This window comes from Tympanuchus pallidicinctus, unplaced genomic scaffold (genome assembly GCF_026119805.1).
Source record: "Tympanuchus pallidicinctus isolate F22 unplaced genomic scaffold, pur_lepc_1.0 scaffold5, whole genome shotgun sequence".
NCBI classification, from domain to species: domain Eukaryota; kingdom Metazoa; phylum Chordata; class Aves; order Galliformes; family Phasianidae; genus Tympanuchus; species Tympanuchus pallidicinctus.
The window spans coordinates 35842674-35866220 of NW_026294769.1; the positions used below are offsets into that span (position 1 = coordinate 35842674).

At 40.7% G+C, this 23547-nt stretch overlaps 1 protein-coding gene across 2 annotated transcripts in view; it reads right to left on the minus strand.

The window, feature by feature from the left end:
• Positions 1-23547, minus strand: part of PRKDC (protein kinase, DNA-activated, catalytic subunit) — an 82622-nt gene that overhangs the window by 5509 nt on the left and 53566 nt on the right. For both annotated transcript variants that reach the window (XM_052704559.1, XM_052704558.1), the window contains exons 61-80: positions 22448-22579; positions 21117-21296; positions 17547-17755; positions 16995-17133; positions 15865-16053; positions 15149-15373; positions 14770-14878; positions 13992-14106; positions 11979-12168; positions 10571-10745; positions 10298-10488; positions 8831-9011; positions 8146-8306; positions 6791-7002; positions 5603-5690; positions 4802-4945; positions 3200-3404; positions 2588-2655; positions 2102-2322; positions 1715-1807 (exon numbers count right to left, since the gene is read on the minus strand). In XM_052704559.1, the coding sequence (XP_052560519.1) occupies positions 1715-1807; positions 2102-2322; positions 2588-2655; positions 3200-3404; positions 4802-4945; positions 5603-5690; positions 6791-7002; positions 8146-8306; positions 8831-9011; positions 10298-10488; positions 10571-10745; positions 11979-12168; positions 13992-14106; positions 14770-14878; positions 15149-15373; positions 15865-16053; positions 16995-17133; positions 17547-17755; positions 21117-21296; positions 22448-22579 (3227 nt within the window). The remainder of the gene's footprint in view (positions 1-1714; positions 1808-2101; positions 2323-2587; positions 2656-3199; positions 3405-4801; positions 4946-5602; positions 5691-6790; positions 7003-8145; positions 8307-8830; positions 9012-10297; positions 10489-10570; positions 10746-11978; positions 12169-13991; positions 14107-14769; positions 14879-15148; positions 15374-15864; positions 16054-16994; positions 17134-17546; positions 17756-21116; positions 21297-22447; positions 22580-23547) is intronic.

The window sequence follows — 23547 nt, forward strand, 5'->3', positions numbered from 1 at the left end:
CATCAATTTCCAACAGGTGCCCTAAAAATCAGAAGCTGCCTTGAGAACAAAGACCTAAAATAACCTCTCCAGGGAAGAAAAAATGTTTTTTCCATGATGTCTTATCCACCTGTGAGGCATTATGCTGCCTGCCCCATAACACTGTTTTTTGTCCATCCAAGCAGATAAGGAGTGCAGAAGGCAGTCCGTTATCTTTTCAGCATGTATAGGAGGGAAGGAAAGGGAACTTGGAGGACTTAAGTATTAATCCAGACTTCATTAGTTACACTACCTACAACTTTTTTTTCCCCCTCGTCTTATCCTGCATACATTATTATGCTAGCCATTAAACTGCTGTAGAACTGGTCTGTTCTACAGAAACAGCAACTGAGTTGAACAGCCATCTGTTCTCCCTCCAGAACAATAAGGTTGAACTAGATGAGCTCAGCAGTCTTTCCCAACCATCAGCCCATCACCATCACGCCCACTAAACCTGCTAGCCATATTCTGAGGTATAGAGATCCTTTTCATTTCAGAAATATTTGTCATTTACAGACTGAGTAGCCCATCACTTTGGACAAAAGACTTGAAAACTTCAGGCATTTATTCATCCTTGCTCCAACTGAAATACTGCCTGTAAGAATTTCAGAGTCCTCCTTTAGGAGTGCTGCTGTTCATCCACAGCTCAGTACAAGTGTCCTAACTGATTCAGCTGAAGAGTTTCAAGTCCATACACAATAACAAAACTCTGTGTGTGATAAATCATCAACTGTTTTTTAGAAAGATACAGATAATCTACATTTAGAGTATTAGAAACCTCCCCTCATGAGAAGCTTCCAAGCAAGTCCTCTTCCTCTTTCAGTAATTGAAGTGGGATCAACATTAACGCTGTTGCTCACTGAAACAAACTAGATACCAGTGATGAGGGAACTGTAGTAATTCCTAAAGGCTCAGTCAAAAATCAACTGTAGAAACAAAGGCTCTTTGCAGTCCAACCTGCACACTGGAACTTCCTCCAGTAAGAAGGAGAACTAGTAAAAATAATTGATGACAACTCTTGGACATGCCCAAACAGAGAGCATGCACTAAGGAAAGAAGTCAGTAAATGAAACCACGTTTCTAAATTCCAGGACAGAAATTGAATATATAGAAACTTCCAAGGCTGACATGCTAAAATCAACCCATTTTACAAATATTCATCCCTTGATTACAAGCAGGAGACATAAAGCTCACTTATTCACATCCAGCCTTTGTACACAGCCAGAGACAATGTTCTTTCACAGCTGTGTTTTGCATATCTGCCAATTTCCTCCATCCTGGACTCACTGCTGAATGCAGCCTCTGAACAGGTCTGTCTCTGCTCCCCCATCTCCTCTCCTCCCCTTTGCTGACCGACGTCCATTTCCTGCCCGATCAAATCAGGAGATCAAAATCCTTCGCTTGTAAAAAATCAATCTGCTGATAAGGAAATGGTGATGATAACGACGTCACACACGATTATAAGCCTCTTGTTTAAACAAGCTGGGTGGAGGATATTCCAGGTACAGCGGTACTCATTAAACAAACAGTTGCTAATTACTAATTTGGGTCAGGAAGTACAGAGTGCCTCCTTGCTTATAGGTACTTTTTTTTCTTTTCTTTAAATAAAGGAAACAAGAGGCCACAAGATGGTCAGTATCACAATGAATCCATTAGCAGGAATCCCTTTAGAAGAGACAGCAAAGCCAAACATCACCTGTTATAGTTGGTGTCTTCCTCTTCAGTCATGCTGTTCCTCAGGAATTCTTTCAAAGTACAGGTATTTTCCAGCCACTTGATGAGTCCCAGCCTGGAACAAAAGTAATCAGAGACATGAACAAGTAGCTTAGAGTCAGAACAACACAGAATTGGAAGCAATGCATTCTAGTGTCTGCTAAAAGACCGAAGAAAGCTGCCAATTTAAATATACTCTGAGATACAGTTTCCAGACAAAGCAGTTTCAAAAGGAAAAAAATAAATACAAAAGCAAGCCAAGACCCAAAACACTCCTGAACCAGAATCTGGCACACAAAGACCATACCTTCCAACATTGCAACAGCAGATGTTATTATAAGAATTTCTGCCCTTCCAGATAAAATCCTACCTTGTGGTCATGGGGATGACCTGGTAAGTTTTCAACTGCATATTCCTTTGGCTGCAGGCAGCGTCTCGGGAAAGGACGATGTTCATGACATCAAACAGCTGCTCAACGCGTTGGTCTTGTCGCAGGTCTTCTCCACCTTTGACAAGAAAAGGATGCTCCTGCTCATCGCTGCCTCGGATTGTTATGCGCTTGGGTTTCCTCAAGGATTCCAATACCATTATCTTGGAAGACAGGAAAAAACAAGTATTTGTGACACAAGATTTGGTCTGACAGAATCGCTACTGAAATTAAGCCTCTCTGGCGTTCCCAGATGGCACAATCAAGTTGCCCAATTACTACTCAAAGACCGAAGAAAGTTCTGCAAAACAGCATTCAAGTGCTCCTAGATGTGTACACAGCAACCACCTTTCTACTGTCAAATTCTCCAGACCGAATAGGGCCACAGGTGCATAACACCAGAACTGGAACTCAAGCTCACCAACATACCCGTTCATCAAACCCAGAGATCTTCACATGGTACTCTGGCAGAGGTTTTCCCTTCCCATCGTACTGACCTGTGGGGGGGTGGGGATGAGGAAAGGAAAAATTGACACAGTTTGATTTTCAATATTATCAGTAGTATTTTTTAAAATGTGTTTAATAATAGAAAAAAAACTCTTCTAAATATTTTGTTCAATTGACAAAATTACATCTTTCAAGAAAATATATGAAAATACATAAAAACCCATTTTCATTACACATTTTTATCTTCAAATTACCAGTAGTCTTCCCATCTTTAGCAGTTAGATTTTCAAATCTTAATAGTTTGAGAGGAAACATCCTTGCTGAATTTGAATTATGCATACATTAGATCTAACCCTCAGATTTTCCTGGAATCACGCCTTTAAAAGAATGCTTTAGGTTAGAGATGTGATTTTTGATAGTTTTTTTTTTTTTAAATTGGAAGAACAGATTTAAGAGATTGAGTAACAGTTATTTCAGAATACCTCTGTGTAAGGTGAGAACGAAGGGCCACACAGCCAACATAAGCAGCAGAGTCAGAAGCAGCAGCTTTCTTGGATGAGACATTTCCAACATCACCACTGAAAGGGAACTTACCAGGGACCTCCAGCTCATTCCTCAAGAACTCAGCTCTGAATTCACTCATCCATGGTGAACACTCTTTCAGGTTTGCAGGTTCCTTATGGGCTTTGTTCATTTTTGTGAGAAGAGATGTTGTGATCTCATTAAAATCACTGGCCTTCATATTCAACAGCTTTGAACCGCCTTTTCCAAAATGACTGTCAAAATCCTTCCCACAAGCCTGAGGTTCATTCACAGACATGAATCCCATTAGGACAGTGCTTGGAACTCCCCAGGAACACTACCAACAGTACCTTCCCATCCAGACACACAGTTTCATCTGTCCTCCTGAAACATTTCCATCTTTCTCCTGCTCCAAATCTTTTCCTCCATCAATTTCTATCCTGTCAGAACCCTTACAATGCCTGTTTCATAGACCCCCACCAGCTGCTAGCAACAGAAATACTGACAGTTCCCAACCCCAATGATACCAGAACTCCACAGAATTGGACCACAAACCTTTTTGCTATGTCTAAACCAGAAGCCTATCCCTCTTTCCCTCTTCCAGCTACAGCTGGATTTTGGGTCAGCATATCAATAATGCTGCTTGTTACACTTAGAGAATCACAGAATATCCAGAGTTGGAAGAGGCCCAGAAGATCATCAAGTCCAACTCCTACCTAGTCCAAGAGACTACTGAACTGACCCAGAACATTTTCACTCTCAGCAGGATCTGGGACAGTACCTCTCATTCCCTCTTGTTTTCAAAGCACACCTTAAGCTACAAGACCTGTGGTCTTATCTCCTGGCTCCCAAAACACAATTACTCATGGATTCCCTCAATAAGCCATTCATAGATGTGATTTCTTAACTGTGGCAGTTTAATCAAGGACTTCTGATGCCACTAGTGGATTCTTCCAGATGAGAAAAGCATAAGGGTCAAAAACAGGACAATGACCAGTTGTCCTGTTCATTGCAGGAATTGGACTAGATGACCTTTGAAGACCCTTCCAAATCTAAGGATTCTATGATTCTGTGAAGTTGTGGGTCTGATAAGGCTGCTATGTGAATGGATAAGTCAATAGTTTGTCTTCTTAACAACAATTTACACTCATTAAGCTTTCCTGCTGGCTCTTGACTCTTCACAACTGATGTTTCCACAGAACTATCACAAATCAAGAGCTTGCTCTTGAGTTGCAATAATCAAATCAGCTCAGATCCAAACAATTTACATGCAAATTAAGCTTGGGCTTGTGCTTTTTTCTTCTTCACCACGCATCACTTTTTTTTTTTTTTTTTTTTCCTTCTTTACACCAACTCTCACTATTCTAGATCTCAATTCATTTTGCAAAATCCTTTCTGTAGATCCAGATCTCTGCTCATGATCACAGAGAATCCCTGGCTGAGGACCTGGGGCGGCAGCGGGACCACAGAGCCTGCGGGGCGGTCATGAGGGAAAGCTGAGCCATTCCAGCTCCATAGCTCCCAACAATGAAATCCTGAAGTCCTAAACTCCATCTCTTGCTTCACCTAGTCCTGCTGCACATGTGGAAGCTGTGATCTGGCTCCTCTCCTTTGACTTGCTAGAACCTTTTACAGAAGCACATAGTGCCAGTGCTATTCAGTCACCATGCTTACCTGAACAAACTGTTTCCTCAGCCATCCAAGGCCAGGAGTCTTCACATCTCCCAAATTCTTGTACATTCCTTCATACATTTCCTTAAGTTTAATTTTATTCCTCTGAGTTTTTACAAGTTCATTTCTGACATCCTCAACCCAGTCCTGAAAGCAGAAGGAATCAGATGAGTGCTGACAAAAACTCGTTGGTAATTGGTTCAGACTGCACTTGGGTTACTGCGTGTACTAACGGTCAATTAACATGTCTTTTGAACGTCAGATAAGCAAACAACAGTCTGTGCAAACATTGTCCTCTCCTTCTGTTTCTTGAGAAAAACATCTCTACTTTCTAACATAATGATGTTTACTACCACAGTGTCTGGTACAAATTAAGAAAGCCCCCATAGGGCCAACAGTCAGATCAAACAGTAAACGAGAGAGTTCTTGACACAGCAGGTTCACAATGCAGGCAGGAGCACTCAGCAGTGAGCAGGCAAAGGGCACAAGGACCCCAGCAGACAGAAACTGTCATGTCCATAAACACTAACTCTTAAAACGTAACAGTTTGGGAACAATGAAGCAGGACTGACTGTGGGGCAGCGCAAAGACCCCAGAAAGAGAAAGCTGAGGAAGATGACTGCAAAGCAGTCAGCTGGCAGAAGGAATGAGGAGCAGCATGAGGAAAATCTCATAGAGCACCCTAGCATCGGTGCCAGTCTTATGGGGAGAACCACTTCCTGCAGCTGTAGCATCTCCACCCTGCACTTTCTTTCCTAAGCACAGTGTGGGGAAAGAAGGGGGGAAAGCAGTAATACACTTTACCTTAAAAAGCATTACAGGATTAGAGAGCTGTTCCAGGGAGTGAATAAAATCTTGAACTACTCCTCCTCTGTCCAACTTGTTCTTGATGCTTTAAAAGAAAGAACTGCATCACAACTCAGCAGAAACTACCATCACCTAGCCTGCCAATAAGCCATGATACACAGCAGCTGCTACATCCACTAATTGAGTAATGCTATTTGGGGGGAGGAGCGGGCACAAATGAGGACGACTCAATTCTCCTGGGCTGTATAAGTGTTAATTATTGGCTGTCCTCACTGTGCTGCTCCTAATTTCTTGGTAATTAAGTGCCCTGCTATAAAAAACTGCCACTTGGTGGGGTAGTGGTTAGCAGTCTTACAACAGAAACTGGCATTTAACAAGACCTGTCAGGACAGTTATTCAAGGACAATAAAGTTTGTGAAGCACAAGCCTTTCCCTTTTAGTTTTACACTAAGATTTTCAGCAAATACATCAGAAATTTGAGAAAATGCAATGGAACACCTAAAATTGTACAGCACTGTGTGACACAAGCTGACTTTTGCCTGGGGATTAATTTAGGTTTTATTGCATGGCAAGGTGGGGAAGGTAGGGCTTGAAGGCTCATTCTGTGCACTGAGCAAGCGGAGAAGAAACCAATGGAAAGCTGCTGTTTTCCAGAAGATAATGTTCACCCATTTCACTGTCAATCTCTGAAATCTGGTGGGAGCCTTTATTCTATTCAAATATCTCTGCTCTGGTGTTACAAAGACTCAGTGTCCAAGCCAGCTCTGTCTCCATCCCTGATGGGTTTTGGCTGTCACTGCTGTGAAATCTACTGCAGCAGGAATATAATAATGCACCAGGTTTCCCTTCAGCCTCAGCAGAGCAGAAAAAGGAAGAAGAAACTTTTGACTAACACAGAGCTCCCAGGAAAAAGAAGTTCCTTCTCCACAATCTTCCAACTTCCCGCAGTCTGGAGACTCCATGTACTCAATACTGCTGTAAGCAATCAGGCTGCCTACCTGAGCGTGTCTAATGCTGAGTGAGTTCATGCACTGATTTTCCCTATGCCTTTGAATCAAAGCACAGTGTGTGTGGGACTGCCCCCTAATGCCTCTCTCATGCTTCCTGAAGAAAAGAGTTTCTTTAAAACAAACCCATCCACACCTGAATCCAAAATACACAAAGAACTGCTGATCACAGATTCACCTTGCTACGAACTCCTTGTTCTTACAGCCTGCTGCGGTATCTTTGAAGCAGAAACTCTCACTGCTGATCATGAACGGGTAGATGATTGCCTGCGGGTAGGTATCTGCGATCTCTTCAACAGTGTGCTGCACAGCCACTGCTTCATCCTTGTCAAGGAGTGCCATCATCTGGCTAATCCAACCGATGAACTGCCAGCAGGGAACTGAAGAAAGCTGCAAAACAGACACTGCTTTCAATGCTGGTCATCCTTATGGCTACCAAACAGAGCAAACAACCAAAATTGCTCCGTGTCCCAGCTTGACAGACAAACACAAAAGTAAAACAGAGAACATCAACTACCTTCACAAAACATCTCCCACTGAAGCAGAGCTTCATTACTACAACTACTGCTACTACTACATAGGTGTCCCATTGCAAAGGCTCATATCAATTTTGAAATGAATACTACATTCTCTTTGCTTGTGATGACAACAGGATGGACTCTGACTCCTCTTCCCGCCTCATCGCTTCCTACCTTTCTAATGCAGTTTAAGTTTAATGAATTGCCAGAATTGACTGCACTGAAAGAGAGGTGAGGACAAAAACACCCAAAGAACTTCTCTTGTGGGTGAGGTTTATTGGCTGGGGCAGGAATCAGGTTCTGGTTTACCACCAGAGTTCCACTGTAGCCACACCGTGTCCACTTCAGCCATGTTTGCTATGTTTTTGGTCTCTTGAGGTAAGTATGCCGTATTTCTGCCACTCTCACACCTAAAGTTTTCCCTCTGACAGGGCAGAGGAAGCACTCTGAGCACCAGCATGATGAAACAGGCTTGAAAACACAGGCAAGCCAAGACAGGAGCGGGCACGAGCCAAAGAGAGCTCAGCTTATCTGTGCCATGACACAGAAGGAAAGGCACATGACATCCTGGCATCCAGCTGTAATAAAGGAACAGGAAATGGAAGGGAGGAAGTGGGAAATACAAATGACATGAAGCTGCAGTAAAGCTCTGCAATGAAGCAGGACAGAGAGAGATGGGAGAAGTGGAAAACAAGTGGAGAAGCTGGTGGTTTCCTGCACGTAGGGGGAAAGCCTACAGACACAACTCTCTTAATCCAATCCAGTTTTATCAGCCCATGCAGATGGTTCAGGAAAAAAAAAAAAATTCACTTTTCCAGCAGCTCTCAAACTAATATTTGGAATCAGTACAACGACAAAAATTCAACTTTATAAAGCAGAACAAAGATAAAATTTATCTGGTTCACTTGCAGCAAAATTCACCAGCATAACCTCTCTGTCCATCCAACCCCCACCTCCCACATTTTAAATTCCATTTACAGCAACACTGGCTGCCAGGAGAATGGAAGCAACTCACCTCTCGTGTCACCAGACCCAGTGTCTCTGCGGGATATCTTTCAATTATTTGTAGCAGTCGAGGAAACCTCAGCCTGGCTTCTCTGGAGTTCAGTTTTAAAGCTTTTATCATTTTCTCCACCACAATAGCTGGGAATAGCTGCAGATCTGCAGTGTTAATTTCTGCCAAGAGATATTAAACAAAAGTTATCAGAAACACCATCACTTTTTTCATGGCTTTGATCATCTGGAACATTCTTTTCCACTATTCAGCATTTTTTCTTCCGGTGCATTTTGTATTTTTACTTTGTTCTCCTTCTCATCTGTTTGAGCTGTGCAAAGCACCAACTTGGGGATGGTAAGGATTAACTTCATGGGAAAGCTGCATCACCTCTGGTAACCAGCCTACTCTAAGTACAGAACTGGTGGTGTGGTCTGAGAAGGAACAAGGGAACCATCTGCTGGATATGAAATATATCTCACCAGAGGGAGATTAGAAGCGGTTCACTAGCACCAAAGCTAGCAGTTGCAGTGGGGAAAAAAGAACAAACAATAGGACTACCAATACTGTTGGACTGGAGGACAAAGTGTTCCATTTACACCCAAGCTGCATTGCTCAGGGAGATCTCCTGGGTATCACGAAAGCTCACAAATGAGCCAAAGAGAGATAAATCCATCTCACGTGCTCAGGGGAAACCCCAACTAACCAAGTGAGCCTTCTTCTTCCTTGCGCAGATGCTGGTCACAAAAACCAACCAAAGTCACATATGCATCAATAACTCCCTTCACGTCAACGTGTTCCATGGAGAGGGACTGCACTTCTTCTTCAGACTTCCTTGCAGCGCTGCTGAAACACTGAAAAGCTCTCTTGTTCAGACCTGCTAATATCTGAAATTTAACCATAAGGGAAAAAAAATATAAATATGTGTGTATCACATTGATCATACTTTTCTAACACAGCTCATGTAATGAAGGATTTTGCAAGATTCTTTACAAATGAATGTTTTAAATCAAATGCACACATCCTCATGCTGCTGGCAAGCTTAACCACCTCAGGCACTGCAGCTATTAAATGATATATAAAAAGGGTGGAGAAAAAGTAAGAACAACTGAAAAATGCCTTATCTGAAATTAAGCAGCTTGCTCTTCAGGTGGAGAGAGGGACACTGCCAGGGTCAGAGTACTGCTTCATGTTAATATGAAATAAGGCTACACTCTTCAGTCTCATCTTTAGTAGAAATATCTGATATCCCAATCTGATTCATCTGACACAAAAGAAAGCTTTTACACTCATCCTTCAGATTTCCTCACAAAGAATGCTTTTAAAAATTACCTAGCAAATGAAGTTTAAGCTTCTGCTCGAGCTTCTACAAACATGAGAAATGAGAATTTAACTGAAAGGAACCTTGTCTTTATCCATTTTTCTTCAACTACCATTAAAGCCACAAACGAAGAGTTGATTTTTGCTGTTTTATACTGATATGGTTCATATCTAAGACCCCGTATGGTGGCTTTAGGAATTAACAGAAATAAATCAGCCACAGTACTTTAAATTCTTACTTAGCACAATTTGGCAGACCAAAGGACAGACAAAGGACAGACCAATACGACTTGAGATGCAGCGCAGTCCACCACTGTGATCTTCAAACGTGCACTTCTCTAAGAGATGCAAAGATGGCATATGTTCTGCTTCAAAATGAAAACCCTCTTCCCTTTATCACTAGAACTATTCAAATAAAGTAAGCATAACAGTATTGTTATCAGTATTATAAAGATCTCTTTATGAGATAAGATAGTCTGACAGCAAAAAGCAGCTCAGAAATGCCAAGAGGAAATAGAAGTATTCTTTTGAGTGTTGTGTTCTCAACTTTCTCTTATCATTGTCATGTGGGTGCACTCAGTATGTCTTTCTCTTCCAAACAAAATACAGGAATGGAGAAATGCAAGAACGTTCTTCCACCCAATTGAAATGGCTGCAGTGATGCAGAACATCAAGAGAGCAAAAACCAGCCAGAACAGCAGCCACAGACAGCCCTCACCTCCACAGCTGCTTTTCCTGCAGATATCAGTGCTAATAACAGGGTTTGATATTCTCTATATCGATCCATATCCTTCCCTACATAGGAACACTACACTGAAATACCAAAAATCTTCCCCCTCTGCACTCCTTTTACCTTTTCAGGACTCTCAGAACTTTCTCCCGACAGTTCCAATATTTTCCCAGCTTTTTGTTCGTCTATTTGCTCAAAGCATTTTGGATCCTGACTAAGAGTGTTGGCCATGATGTGGTACGTAGTACCCAGCAGAAGATTCTGGTTTCGGAAGGCCATTATGTTCTCGTTAAGGTAGTCTGACTTGGTATCTTCTGTTGGAGTTCAAAAACAAAGTCAGCAATTTGACAACAAAGCAGCTTTGTATAATAAACAAAGCAAAGCAAAGCGTGTTACCGAGTAGGGAGATGGTTTTTAACACAGAAAGCACTCGTTCAGGACAACTCTGGCTCTGGCTGCAGCTATGCACGAAGCGGCAGTAAGCACAGTTCCACCTCACCAGCCAGTCCTCCCTCGTTCTGGCCTCTCTGCGCAGGTCCTTCAGAAGCTTCTTGGCAACGGAGAAGCTGTTCTGCATTCAAAGTAAGACAGATTTTTCAAATAACATGTCTGAAAAGAAAATCTTTCTGTAATCGGATTAAGAGATGGGAGGATTTCATTAAAATAAGCAAAGCTATGGTAAGATGTGGTTGATGCCCCATCCCTGGAGACTTCCAAGGCAAGGCTGAATTAAGTCCCTGGGCAACTTGATCTAGCTGTGGAGTTCCTGTTCATTAGATTAGATGGCCCTCAGAAGTCCCCCTCCAAGTCTAAAGATTCCATGACTCTGTGAAGAGAGGGCAGCTGCTTGATTGGTGTCATACTGAAAAAACAGATTTGTGCTAATGGAGAAATTTGAAAAGGAAAAAAGCACAGAGGTTGGGAAAAACTGAGAAAATTAAAATAATTTTACCTGCATAATGAAATAGATATTAACTGTTCTGCAGCACAAACACATATGGATAGTGCAACTCAATTTATAATCAAGCACACTGCTTACGTATTATGCCTGTGACTGGATGAAACATTTCTATAGTAACACTAAATGATACCTTACTGTTTTATTTTTTTCCTTCAGGAATGAACAGCCTGCAGAGCACTGCTGTTATATTTGGCCATTTACAGTGCTTAAAATCAACCCTGACACTGACTGTAGATTTTTGCAGGATCTCCAAAGAACAGGGAGACTTGGACTTGAAGATTTCTGGTCTTGTCTCAAGCTTGAAATACCAAAGTAATTGTAGAAGTCAGATCCAAAACAAAATTTCTAAGTCAGTCAGCTTTAGCTTTTTATATAAATGCTAGCCCCAATATCTAATCATAATATTAATGAAAACCACGATGAAAATAAATCCCTGAATGTTTTACCATTCTTGACTGAAGTGAATGATATTGAGTCAATCTGAATTTGTGTTCCTGTATAGAAGAGATTGTTTGTAAATAAGAGAGCATATTGTTTGGCAACAAGCATCCTATCCATTAATGACTAAGATACTTTATCTGCACTTCAGCGTCAGAAACCATCTGTGGATCAAAGGGGCCTTCAGGCACATTTCCAGTAATGACATATTATCATCAAGTTTTTAATTAACTTTTATCTGTTTTCTCTCTCTGAAGAGCTGAATTTCTTGAGCTTTCAAAATGACCTGGACAACAGGATCAAGCAGAGACAAGCTCTGCCCTTGCAAAAATGCACTCTAGTAGACTTAGGATGTTTTCAGTTCGTATTTTCTCACAAAATTGGAAGCTAGCAGACAGTAGGCACCTGTTTCCTGGCACTTTCTATCATCTTCAGTTTCATGTTAAATTTGCAGCTTCTAATCATTGAGTGAATGTCTTCATCCTGTTGATCTACTTCCATTTGGTCTCCAACACCACTTTCTTCATCCACCTCCATACTATCATTGGCCTGATCACAGAGAAATTTCTCTTGCAGCTTATCAAGAAAGAAGCACCTGCACAATGACAAGAGCACAAATCACTCCGGCACCCGGGCAAGGGAATATATGTCCCAAAGCGTTGAACTTTGACAGCAAGAGAAAAAAAGCTAAGAAGGAATGGCAAATTATAGTAATTTCACATTTAGTAAAGGATAAACGTACTCTGCAAGGAGTCTCAACGTAACAACCAGGGACAGGTTGACCCTGAGAGCATTCCAGGATCTTTAATCAATGAGATTAAGTAGCAGAAAACATTCATAATAGAGTGGGATCTTCCGTTGGTTTGTTCTTTTAAGCATAGCTACAACCACCTCCAAGTTCACCTAGCCATAGCTTCAGTTCCAAACTGACAGAAGTGTGCCAGGCTGTGTTTCATGCAAAGCAGGAATTCAGTATATACAATGCTGAGGCATGTAAACAAGGCACTTTAAAATCTGCATTGCAGAAGAAAAAAAAAAAAGTAGTGACTGTACTCAGATTCTTAAAACAGAATTGCATGAACCAGTGCTAACTCCTTTTTATTCTACAATTAATCCAATCTAATTCAGTAGCATCTCTCATCATGTAGGCTGTTACTCAGTGCAGGAAAAAATTACAGAATCACAAGGGTTGGAAAAGACCTCCAAGATAATCCAGTTCCATCATCCAGCTACCACTACCGTTTCCCCACTAAGCCGTGTCTCTCACTACCACATCTCCACGTTTCTCGATCACTTCCAGGGACAGCGACTGACTCTCCCACCTCCCTGGGCAGCCTGTGCCACTGACCACTCTTCCAGAGAAGAAATGTTTCCTAATATCCAACCTGAACCTTCTCTGGAGCAACTTGAGGCCATTCTTGTCCAATCACTACTTCAGTCAGGAGCAGGCCTTGCCATTGAATAAAGGCACATCTTTTCTAACTAATTTGTGGCAAATTATTTCTAACAGCACATAGAACTGTTTAAGCCACTGACAACCATGCAAATCAATGTTTTGAGACTTTGTAAAGCAGAGCACTACTTCATGTACTCTTCTTCATATTTAACTAATATAAGCTCTTTCCATATCCATGCTTTCCTGAGCTCAAGAGACAGTAAATTAGTGCCCAGAGGGTATCAGAAGAGCTGTTAAATAAACTGTCTCCACAAAAAGTGAAAAACTAAATCTGCACAGGAAGACTGGATTGGCATGGAGATGAATACCATGGAGAGAACAGAAAATGTTCAGATGTGAAAAAACATTCATTTCTTTGGAGCTAATCCACAACAGCCTCTAGAGAAACTTTGTTCTTTCTAGCATCAGTTGTGCAGCAGATTACTGCCTTGGTCACTGCAGTGGTCATTAACCCTCCTATAAACATCAGAAGTATGCAGTGTGATAGGGCTGATCTTCTCTTGCACACTCCCCAGCTTTAACACTGACCACAGAGTACGTAAGCATTTTTATCCGTAACGTATGAGCCCTTTGGGTGGTGATATATTGAGTTAAACACAGCTAACCTACTCAACTACATGCGGGTGTGTTCGAGGGCTGCTGAAGTGGGACAGCTTGACTTCTCGTCAGCATTTTTGTACTGTGTATGTAGTTGCTGATGCAAAAAAATGCCTTAAGTAACACTTGTTTCCTTATCAAAACATTGTTTATTCTCCATCTGCTTCTGAAACTCCTTTTTTTTTTTCCCATCGTGAGTTAGTCTCACAAAAAGCAACCCATTATAAAGCTGATAAGATCACTTAAAAGAAAAGGAATACACTGGATCGGTGGCACCCTCCTTGTAAACAAGCCGTGTTAGAAAAAGCATCTCTCAGAAGTCAACAGTCACACAGAATTTATGCTCACTGAAAATCTCATCTTACCGATTTGTAATGATATCATCCCAGATGTTCATGGGATCCATTTTAGCATCTGGATATCTGCTTGTCCAAGTTCTGAGAAGTCTCTTCAGGGATTTAGCCCGTGAAGTTAAGTTACCTAGAAATCAACATGGAATACTTTAAAAGCATCTAGATCCAAACAGCATGAAAAAGGCCCTAGACCCACACAAAATGTAATAATCAAACCCCAAAAGTGCAGTTGCATTTTTGAATTTGCGTTAAATGCATTATTTTGTGCTGATATTTTTGGTTATTGCTGCAGCACAGAAGATTCAACACGGACATCAAGGTCAGCTGTCACTGCAAATCACCAGCACTAGCTACCTTCAATATGGAAGTATGCTGGAATACAGTGGAACTGTTAATTTAATATATAATTATATTTATATGCATGAATTAATATTTCATGCCAACCACAGTAGCTATAAATGACATATTTCATCTATCTTTTACCCCTGCTAACTGCTTTGCTACCAGAAGTGACACCAACAAAAACCTCAGTTCATTACTTCCTCATTTAAAGAGATACTTTTATGACAACAGCTAGGCTAATAAAGCTTTGAAAAGAACACCAAATTACCTTGAAGCCTATCTTACACAACTACAATAGTTCTCTGTCAAGAAGACAGTACAAAGTAATTCCAGACCCATGCTCCCTCAAACAGGAGCTCAGTCCTCTGAGCGTGGAGACAAATTACAAGTTCAGAAAATCAGAACTATTCAATACAATGGAAACAAAATAAACTTAATATATATTTACTTGTTTGGGTCATAAAATTGATGAAATCCTGTATTTCTGTCAAAGCTTGTACAGACTGCAGTTTGCTCATTCGACTTTGGTATAACAAAGTATCAATACTGGAATAGCTCTGAAAGGCAAAGGACACAATAAAAGATCTCATATACAGAATTTACGACATGGTCTATTCAATGCTCTGCAAACTATTCATCTTATGCTACTATAGAATATGCTCTACAATCAAATCTTTTGTGAGTTATTTAATAGACTTATAACCTGACAATGGGTCTGCTTTAAGCAAGTACAGAAGCATATAATCTAGTAGCAGCAACAGCTACAAGTTTCACTGTTCCTTACATTTATACAGAAAAATCACATCAAGAGCAGCAGTGATTCTTACCTGCATGAAGATCTGCATGCCATTGCCAATGTAATATTTGGCTCTGTCAAAATCATCTTGCAGGATGTAAAGCAAACTAAGCTCTTGGCTGTAATGCATTTCTATCAGAGCTTTCTTCTGTTCTGTCTTCATTGCCTCGTCAATGAAAGTCAGCAAAGTCTGGTCATTTTCCCCATTGAGCAGTAGCTTCAACTTACTGCGTATTATATAGGGCAGATATGTCTCCTGGAAGGTGAAAACGTAGGCTTTATTTCTAGGCACCGAATATTAGATGATCAACTTTTTCTTATCTGTGGCAGATAAAATATATGATAATATTTTCAACTGTTTTCTAAATTCCCTGAAGATGCATTTCAATTTGCAAACAGATCAAAGGCAGCCTTTTCCGATAGGCTCTGGAAGTACTCAGTAAATATTGTGAGTCTCTGTACCAGTGATCTGCTAACTCTCAAGATGTGCAAGAGAAGAAGTAACACAGGTAAGTGTCAGCAGCAGTGGCAGTTAAGCCTGGCACTGTATGATCAGCCATAGATTCTAGGTCAAAATGAAACATTCTAAAAATAACAGAAGTAACTGCTTCTAATATTTACGTGTAAGGATCTCTGCTAACTTCCATAATTAAATTAACCCAAATTACATAACTGAATTCCAACCACAATCACATTACTGTATCCGTGCAGAGACAGTAATGCAGTATCAAAATAACTTGTAAATACCTGATAAAATGGATCATTCCACGTTTTGCTCAAGTCTGGAGGTTTACCACTGTCAATATTAACAGTAGCACAATACTCCAGAGACTTCCACTCTGTGAGGTGGTCATAGCATTCCAGAGATGCAAGTTCCCAGAAGTCTTTCTCTGCTTCAGTTGGGTCCCCATCTTCCCAGTCTTCTTTGGAAAGTGCCTAGGGAATCAATTTAAGGGAGAGGAAGGTTCACAGAGTTTTAAATCATGTCAGCTTCTGATCAAGTCACAGATAACTTCAGAATACTTGATCATCTCTCATAAAAACATTTATCCATTTGCCAGAATGTGGCAGCAATATTAAATGCAGAAAATTGAAGGTAGTCAGGATTGAAATAATATTTATATAAAAATTTATTTCAGATAGCCATCTTCAGTAAACCCGCATTTCTGAAAAGTCTTTAGAAGAATGATAAGAGTTCCTTCTTTATTTGTACCCACAATTGAGATCTGCCATGAACACAGGCAGTTTGCTCTCACAGAGGTAGCATGCCCATGGAGTTCTACTTGTCTGCTTAGGCAAGAATCATAGAGTGGCCTGGGTTGGAAGGGACCTTAAGGATCAAACTCCAACCCCCCCAGCACAGGCAGGGCCACCAACCTCCCCATGTAATACCAGACCAGGCTGACCAGAACCCCATCTAATCTGGCCTTGAACACCTCCAGGGATGGGGCATCCACAACCTCTCTAGGCAGCCTGTTCCAGCATCTCACCACTCTCTCTGTGAAGAACTTCCCTCTGACATCCAACCTAATCCTTCCCTTGTTAAACTTAAAACCATTTCCTCTTGTCCTGCTGCTACCTACCCTTTCGAAGAGTTGACTCCCCTCCTGTTTATAAGCTCCCTTTAAGTACTGGAAGGCTGCAGTGAGGTAAGGACAGATATGCAGCTTTGTAACAACGAGTTAAAGAGCAGCATGCTTTCTGCTCCGTTGTGACTGCTTGTGGCATCTGTTCCCACATCATTACAGACTTAACCATCAATCAAACAGAAGGACATTTTGAACAATATGCTCGTTCTCAAAACATTCAGTTTTGGCTTCTTAGCTTTAAGCCATGAGAAAGACTTATGAAACTAAGCATTCTTGTTGTCATTTTACCTCGTCATAACATTTAGCTGCTTCAGCATAATCACTCCTTGCTTCTGCCAGCAATGCTTGCTGTGTAATTTTCTTAGTCCCAATCTTACCACTGAAAATACCACGAAGGACATCATAATCTCCCAGAGACCGGTAAAGCCTATCAACAAGGAGAAGGGAAAGCTTTTAATCAGTTGAACAGAGGTAAATCAATGCAAATATAAACTACTGAAAATAAAATTTAAAAAACCTACATTCAATCAGCAATAACATTACATATATAAGTAGACAAACTTAATCTTGTAGGAGAATACCTGAACACTGGAAACTCCTGCAATTGCAAGATAGGATGCTTTGTTGCTTTTGTTTTTAGCAGTGTAGCAGCATTGCCAGGGTGAACATCTGTTAAGTCTAATCACTCTAACGGAAAGACAGTAATTAACCAACAAGAAGTAAAAGGCATGTTGAATTCTAACAGAGGGAAAGACTGAAAAGAAATTCCAGGATCTACAAAGATGCAGTTCTTCACAAGGCAAACCTGACAGGAGTAACTTATCTCAAGCAATAATTTACTTTGCAAGCTCAAGCCATTTGATGACATCTGGAGGGAGCTCCATCCTGCCACGCATCCGCTTTGACGGGGGCTCCTCTGCAGGGGACAGTGCCATCAGGGCGTGCTCCAGAAGAAGGATGCCTACAGGCTGCTGTAGGCTTGCAAGGCAGCTCGTGCTCACATTAGCTGAATCCAGCTCCAGCAGCTCTTTGTGCTTGTAACTTATCTCCTGTAAGACAAAACAAGTTGTCTACCTGGTCTAATACATACTGTATAGTTGCTGACAGCTACTTTTCACAGACCAGCCACCAGAGTTTTGTGAACTCTGAAAAGAGGCAGTAAAATTTCCACAAGTTCCCAACTCTGAAAAAAGAAGAAAAAAAAAAAAAAAATGCTGGTGTTTTTTTTTGTTTTTTTTTTTCTTTGTTGCTGCTCTTAGGACAGAGAACAACCCCTGCGCTTCACTGCCTCTCCAGGGTGAGGACTGAAGCTGCCTCACAAAAGAAAACTGGATGTAACAAGGAACAGTTGCTCTGCACATACACTTCAACCTGCGACACCTGACAGATCTTCCAGATAATTCTCTAAAAAGAATCACACTGAAAGCGGCCGAGAGGAGAGAAATGAACACAGTCACGGTCTGAATCTTCCCCTCTTTTTGCTGATAGTGCGACGCCTGCTACATAGCTGCTATCCTTCCTTAACATAGTACTTAGCATATTCTTGCTACCCACCAATGTCTAATTAATCAAGATGAATGCTTACTAGCCACGCACTTACCCTGTTTTTGCATCCTGAAGATTCTCATTAGACTCATTTATTGGTGCTCATCTAGTCCTGCCTGATTTAAAGACAGGATTTCTGAAATCTTTACCCTTTTGAAGATCAGTTCAACTGCAGAATAACCCTTTCATAATGATAAACTTTCCTGGCTACCCAAAGCTTCTTTTTAATACTTAAGTCATTATGGCCAATACAGACAAATATACCAGATATTTGTACAGTCTGTACATACTGCAAACAGATAAATACGAATTTGGCTAAAGGAAATTACACATCTTGCAATGCTGAGACTCCTGCCAATTCTATCTGTGCTCAATACAAGAGAGAAAAACGAACAGCTTCTTGTAGCTTCCTGTGTCACAGACCATGTGGATCTCAATGAGGGGCCTGCATAGGCTTCAAACGCTATTCAGGCAATTTCAACTACATGTTTCAGACATAAGATGTATATACACACATATCAGTCCTCTGCCAGCTCTTAAGGGTTATATCAGAGATGCAATGCCAACTGCACAACCTAAAAAATTAAGAATAGCTGTGTTAAGGTAAAACTAAAAGCCCTTTATCAAGTATGCATATGAGAAGTGTAAGAACTGTGCAAATATAACAGTGCATCTGGAGAACACTCTTACAATTTACAGACATCATCCCACATCAAAGGTGGTGACTGTACCATCGCTTATCTTCTAAAAGCAGAGAGCATGTTCTTTGCTTCTGTGTTTTCTGTCTGTGTTTGCACCATACGTTCAAGATAAGGAGGAACAACATCCAAGTCAGCCTAATAGCTGAAGTATTTATATACAATGATACATCCTTCAGAGGCTAGGGATTTCTACACAGTCTGTATAAACTTATGGAATGGATTTAGGTTCTTTCTCAGTATTTCAGCTGTTTTTTAATCTGTCCTAAAGACCAACGCCAGAGCCTCACAGACAACTTTAAGATTATCCCTGAAGATGGAAACAGCTCCTTTTGTCATCAAGTTACTCTTCTGATGGGAATTTAACCTGTAGAAGACCAAAAGTGAAACAACCACAAGAACGGCGCAGTGAAGCAGGCAGCCTTTCTCACACATGCCAATATTTATTATGCTGTTGGCATACAGGAAGCAGAAACTCTGCTTCCAACTGGCCAAGTCAACAAAAATGGCAACCTCCACATCACGTGCTCGCTCTCTTTTCCTCTCCCAGCCCTCTCTTCTCAACAATATAAACTTTGTTCCATGTTGGGAAAAAGTCTTCCTCTCACAGTTATGCAGGATGCTCAGATACACAAGCTGAGCCTTGCCTTTGAGCTGCTGTTCTTTCTTTATTCAGTAGGGATGACAACGAGATGCTCTTGGCACTGTTATGAAGTCCATATTTTTGCCTGATAACTTACCTATTTTTTGAATTTTGATTTTCCATCTATTCAGGTAAAAATGTAGCCCCACACAAAAGCATTTATTGTGTAATGCATAGAGTGTTTATAGAGTGTAAACACTATAGAGTGTAATGGAGAGTGTAATGGAGAGCATAGTGCAACACAAATAATGGAAATGAGGGAGTATGGCAAAAGGGAATATTAACAGATAGCTATTGTGAGATGCTGGCTCAAAAAATACCAAGACAGCCCAGAAATATCCCCACAGAATTTGACCTTTTATGCAGCTGCACAGAAGAAAGTAAACAACAAATTACACTTTCTCAGATGTATAAATACAAGTACTTAGAAGCAGCCTGTCTATTTGAAAAGCTAGTCTGAACTAGATGTTCCTCCTGTATTATGAAAGGCATCTATCACCAGAGTATTTAGATTTCAGTAACAGAAAGAGGAAACTACTATTTCTCACTCAAAAAAAAAAAAAAAAAGATTGATAGATACAGCACTAAGATCAACACAGATGATATGAAACATTAAATGCAGCAACAGTGGTTATGTAACAGCACTTGGACAAGCTTTTTTAATTTCTAAAACTTGGGGTAGAATATGAAGTTCACAAACTATTCCAAGCCAGCATATTCTCATAGCATTAGAAGCACAGAAGCACACAGAAACAAATCAGAAAGGCATGAGTTTACTTTTCAGTGATGAAGCTGTGATGCACCAACTCAGTTTTTGGCAGAAACAAACCTTTCCCTCATTAGTGAAGATTGCTAAACAACTACCTCAGAAGACCTAATTGAAAAGGCTGCTGAAAAATAAGCAAGAGATGCTAACAACAATCCATCTGACAGCTACTACCCAGAAACGGAAATATCAGCACCACAACATCTGCATAGTTTTGTCAATTTTTCTCACAGCTGATGAAGGGGTAAAGTACACTCTCAACAAGTTTGCTGATGATGCGTAGCTGGGAAGAATGGCTGGCACAATTCAGAAAGGCTGTGCTACCATTCAATGAGACCTGGACAGATCGGACAGATGGGTGGAGAGGAACCTCACTCGTGAGATTCAACAAAATCAAGCATAGAGTCTTGCACCCACCTGTGTACAAATAACCTCATGCATCAGTACAGGTTAGGGGATGACCTGCTGGAAAGGAACTCTGAGGAGAAGGACCTGGGCGTCCTGGTGGATAACAGGTTGGCCATGAGCCAGCAGTGTGCCTCCATGGCTAAGGCGACCAATGGGATCCTGGGCTGCATTAACAAGAGCGAGGCAAGCAGATCAAGGGAGGTGATCCTCCCCTTCTACTTTGCCACTGTAAGGCCATATTTGAAGTACTCCATCCACCTTTGCCTAAATTTCAGTAATGTGTACCACTGGTTTTACCACACACTGAGACATTATAGTCCTCTACTTTCATGTCACAGACTAAGATTTACCTGGATGCACGCAATGAATGGTGGGAAGTAAGAAAGGCTTGTACTAAGGAAATTATTGAAGTCCTTCAGCAGCTTCTGGATGATGACTTTTTTCTCAGAGAGAATTTTAGATTTTTCCACCTCATGAAAAATTCCCCCAAACAAACTGCTGAAGAGTTGCTTGGCAAATGTTGGATCTTTCTGTAAATCGTAAGAAAAGCAATACAGTCACTGAACTTTATTGTGACACAGTAAAATAATAATTAAATCAAGAAATATGAACCATCCTCTAACCCAGCCCCTACATAGATGCTGTTTGGGAGTGGAAAAATTGCTCTGGTGTGCCCAGCTTCTATACTGGCAATTATTTCAGACTTTCTGTACAACAAATTCAAATTCTATCTTAATTTTTCTATATAAACTGGAAGACAATGTAGGCTTTGTGCCAGAGTGCTGGAGGTCAGGGAAAATTTACAGTTTTCACATATTCACAATTCCTGCTGCAGAAATCAGAAACTTTGTATCATCTTATGGCCGGAGAAGAGGGCTTTAGGAAAAATAAGCAAAAAAACCCAGAAAACGTCAACGTTGTAAGAAAATCCAGCCCCCAACATTGAGGGAGCTAGTGGAGAGAGATACATGCACACAGATGGTACCATCTGAGATTTAAAGGCACTTCTTCAACCCAGGAACACTCTTGCAAATGTAATATAATCCCATACAGTGGTCTATCACAGAACTGGACTTTGGTCTAACTCTTGATCTGAAGTTGTTCAGATAACTCATGACTGCACTACTTCCCCCTTCAGACAGAAATAAGAGACCATCAAAAGAAATCAAATACAAAGATCATCAGGAATACTGTGACATCTCAAACATTGCAAAATATAAGTTCAGCTTATAGTTTCTGCCATTCCCAGATAAGAAAAGGAATATTGGATCAGCTTTACTGACTCATCTAAGTCCAGTACATCCACAGAACTTCACCTGTACTTTTACCACTGCACTGCAGCCATGTGAAAGAACAAAAGTGACAATTTTGTTATTATACAGTGAGATGTCCTTTCCCAATAATGTCTCTAATTTGTTTCTCAAGCCCAGGAACTCAGAGGCAACAACAGCTGATATCCTAGATCCTCTGTGTTCAATTGCTCAAGTGAGGCAACATACAAGGCATCTTCTCTCATTGCTGCACCAGCCCAGGGGCAGGAGAAATACTGTCCCTCAAAACAGGCTCTTTGAAAGCACATCATGGTGGCTGATGACAAAACAACAATTTTGAAAGCAGCTGCCCAACTGCACCTCACTGTTCCTACCAAACCACAGAAATGGCATTTGAAAAGCAGACAAACCTGGGCGAGGCCCTGTAGAGGGGCAATGAGGCTGGAGTGTTCAATCTGGATGTCAGGAAGGTCTCCCACACGGTAACTTCTGTACAAAGTAACCTGGCCATCAAACTTCATCTTCAGCTCAGATTTCATCTCCTGAAATGCATTGCTCATGTTAAAGAAAAAAGTCATGAATTAGAAAGAGCTGTATCTGGACAGGACATAATAAGCAAGAGTACTTTTGTAGTGTTTTATAAGCTTCTGCCATGATTATTAAACAAGTACTTTAAAGGTGAAATATGGTTAAATGCAAAATAATCTTAATCAGTTAAGAACTCCAAAGTTTCTTCCACAGAGTTACTTTAGCCATTTAATATTAATGTTCTGTAGTTCCTGCTTCCATACACGTAGTACTGAAGTGTTTATTTATTTTTTTATTTTTTTAAATGGAGAATAATTACTGTTGAAAGCCAGTGAGCTATTACAGTGTAGTAAATTACTGCCTGCAAGCTGAGTCACACCATGCAATTAGATGAGGGTTCTCAGAGCCTGGCCAAACATGAGCAAAGTAACATGAGGCTGGTAAAGTGACTGTTTTATTTCACACAGTGGGATAGGAAGGGAAAGGAAGGAGGATGATTGGAAGAACTGCTTCCTAATAAAACTTAAACCAAACTGTAATAAAACTGTTGTAAACTAGTGGTTAAAAAGCTGTCTTGCCTGTTGTTGAGGCTTGAAAAAATTCAATTAAATTGAACAAGAATTACTAATACATATACATAAAACTCATCTTTTTTTTTTCTTTTTTTCTTTTCTTTTCACACCATGGACAGGCTATAAAAGAAATCAGCAGTGATTTTGAAGCCCAGAATTTTACTTGTAATTTCTCCCTTTAACCAGTTAAACCAGCAGACAGTGGATGTATGCATACACTGAAGAGGGAAAGAAAAAAAGCTTGATTTTTAACTCTCTTTAAACATTTTGGATACTGTCATTTCAGACCGTTCTTATTCCACAGCTTGAAAGGGATGATTATCAAAAAACTTCCAGAAGAAATCTCTTTGGGGAAATTAAGAAATTAGGGCTTCCCTAAAGCAATCTCCAAATACTTTCTTGCTCAGAAT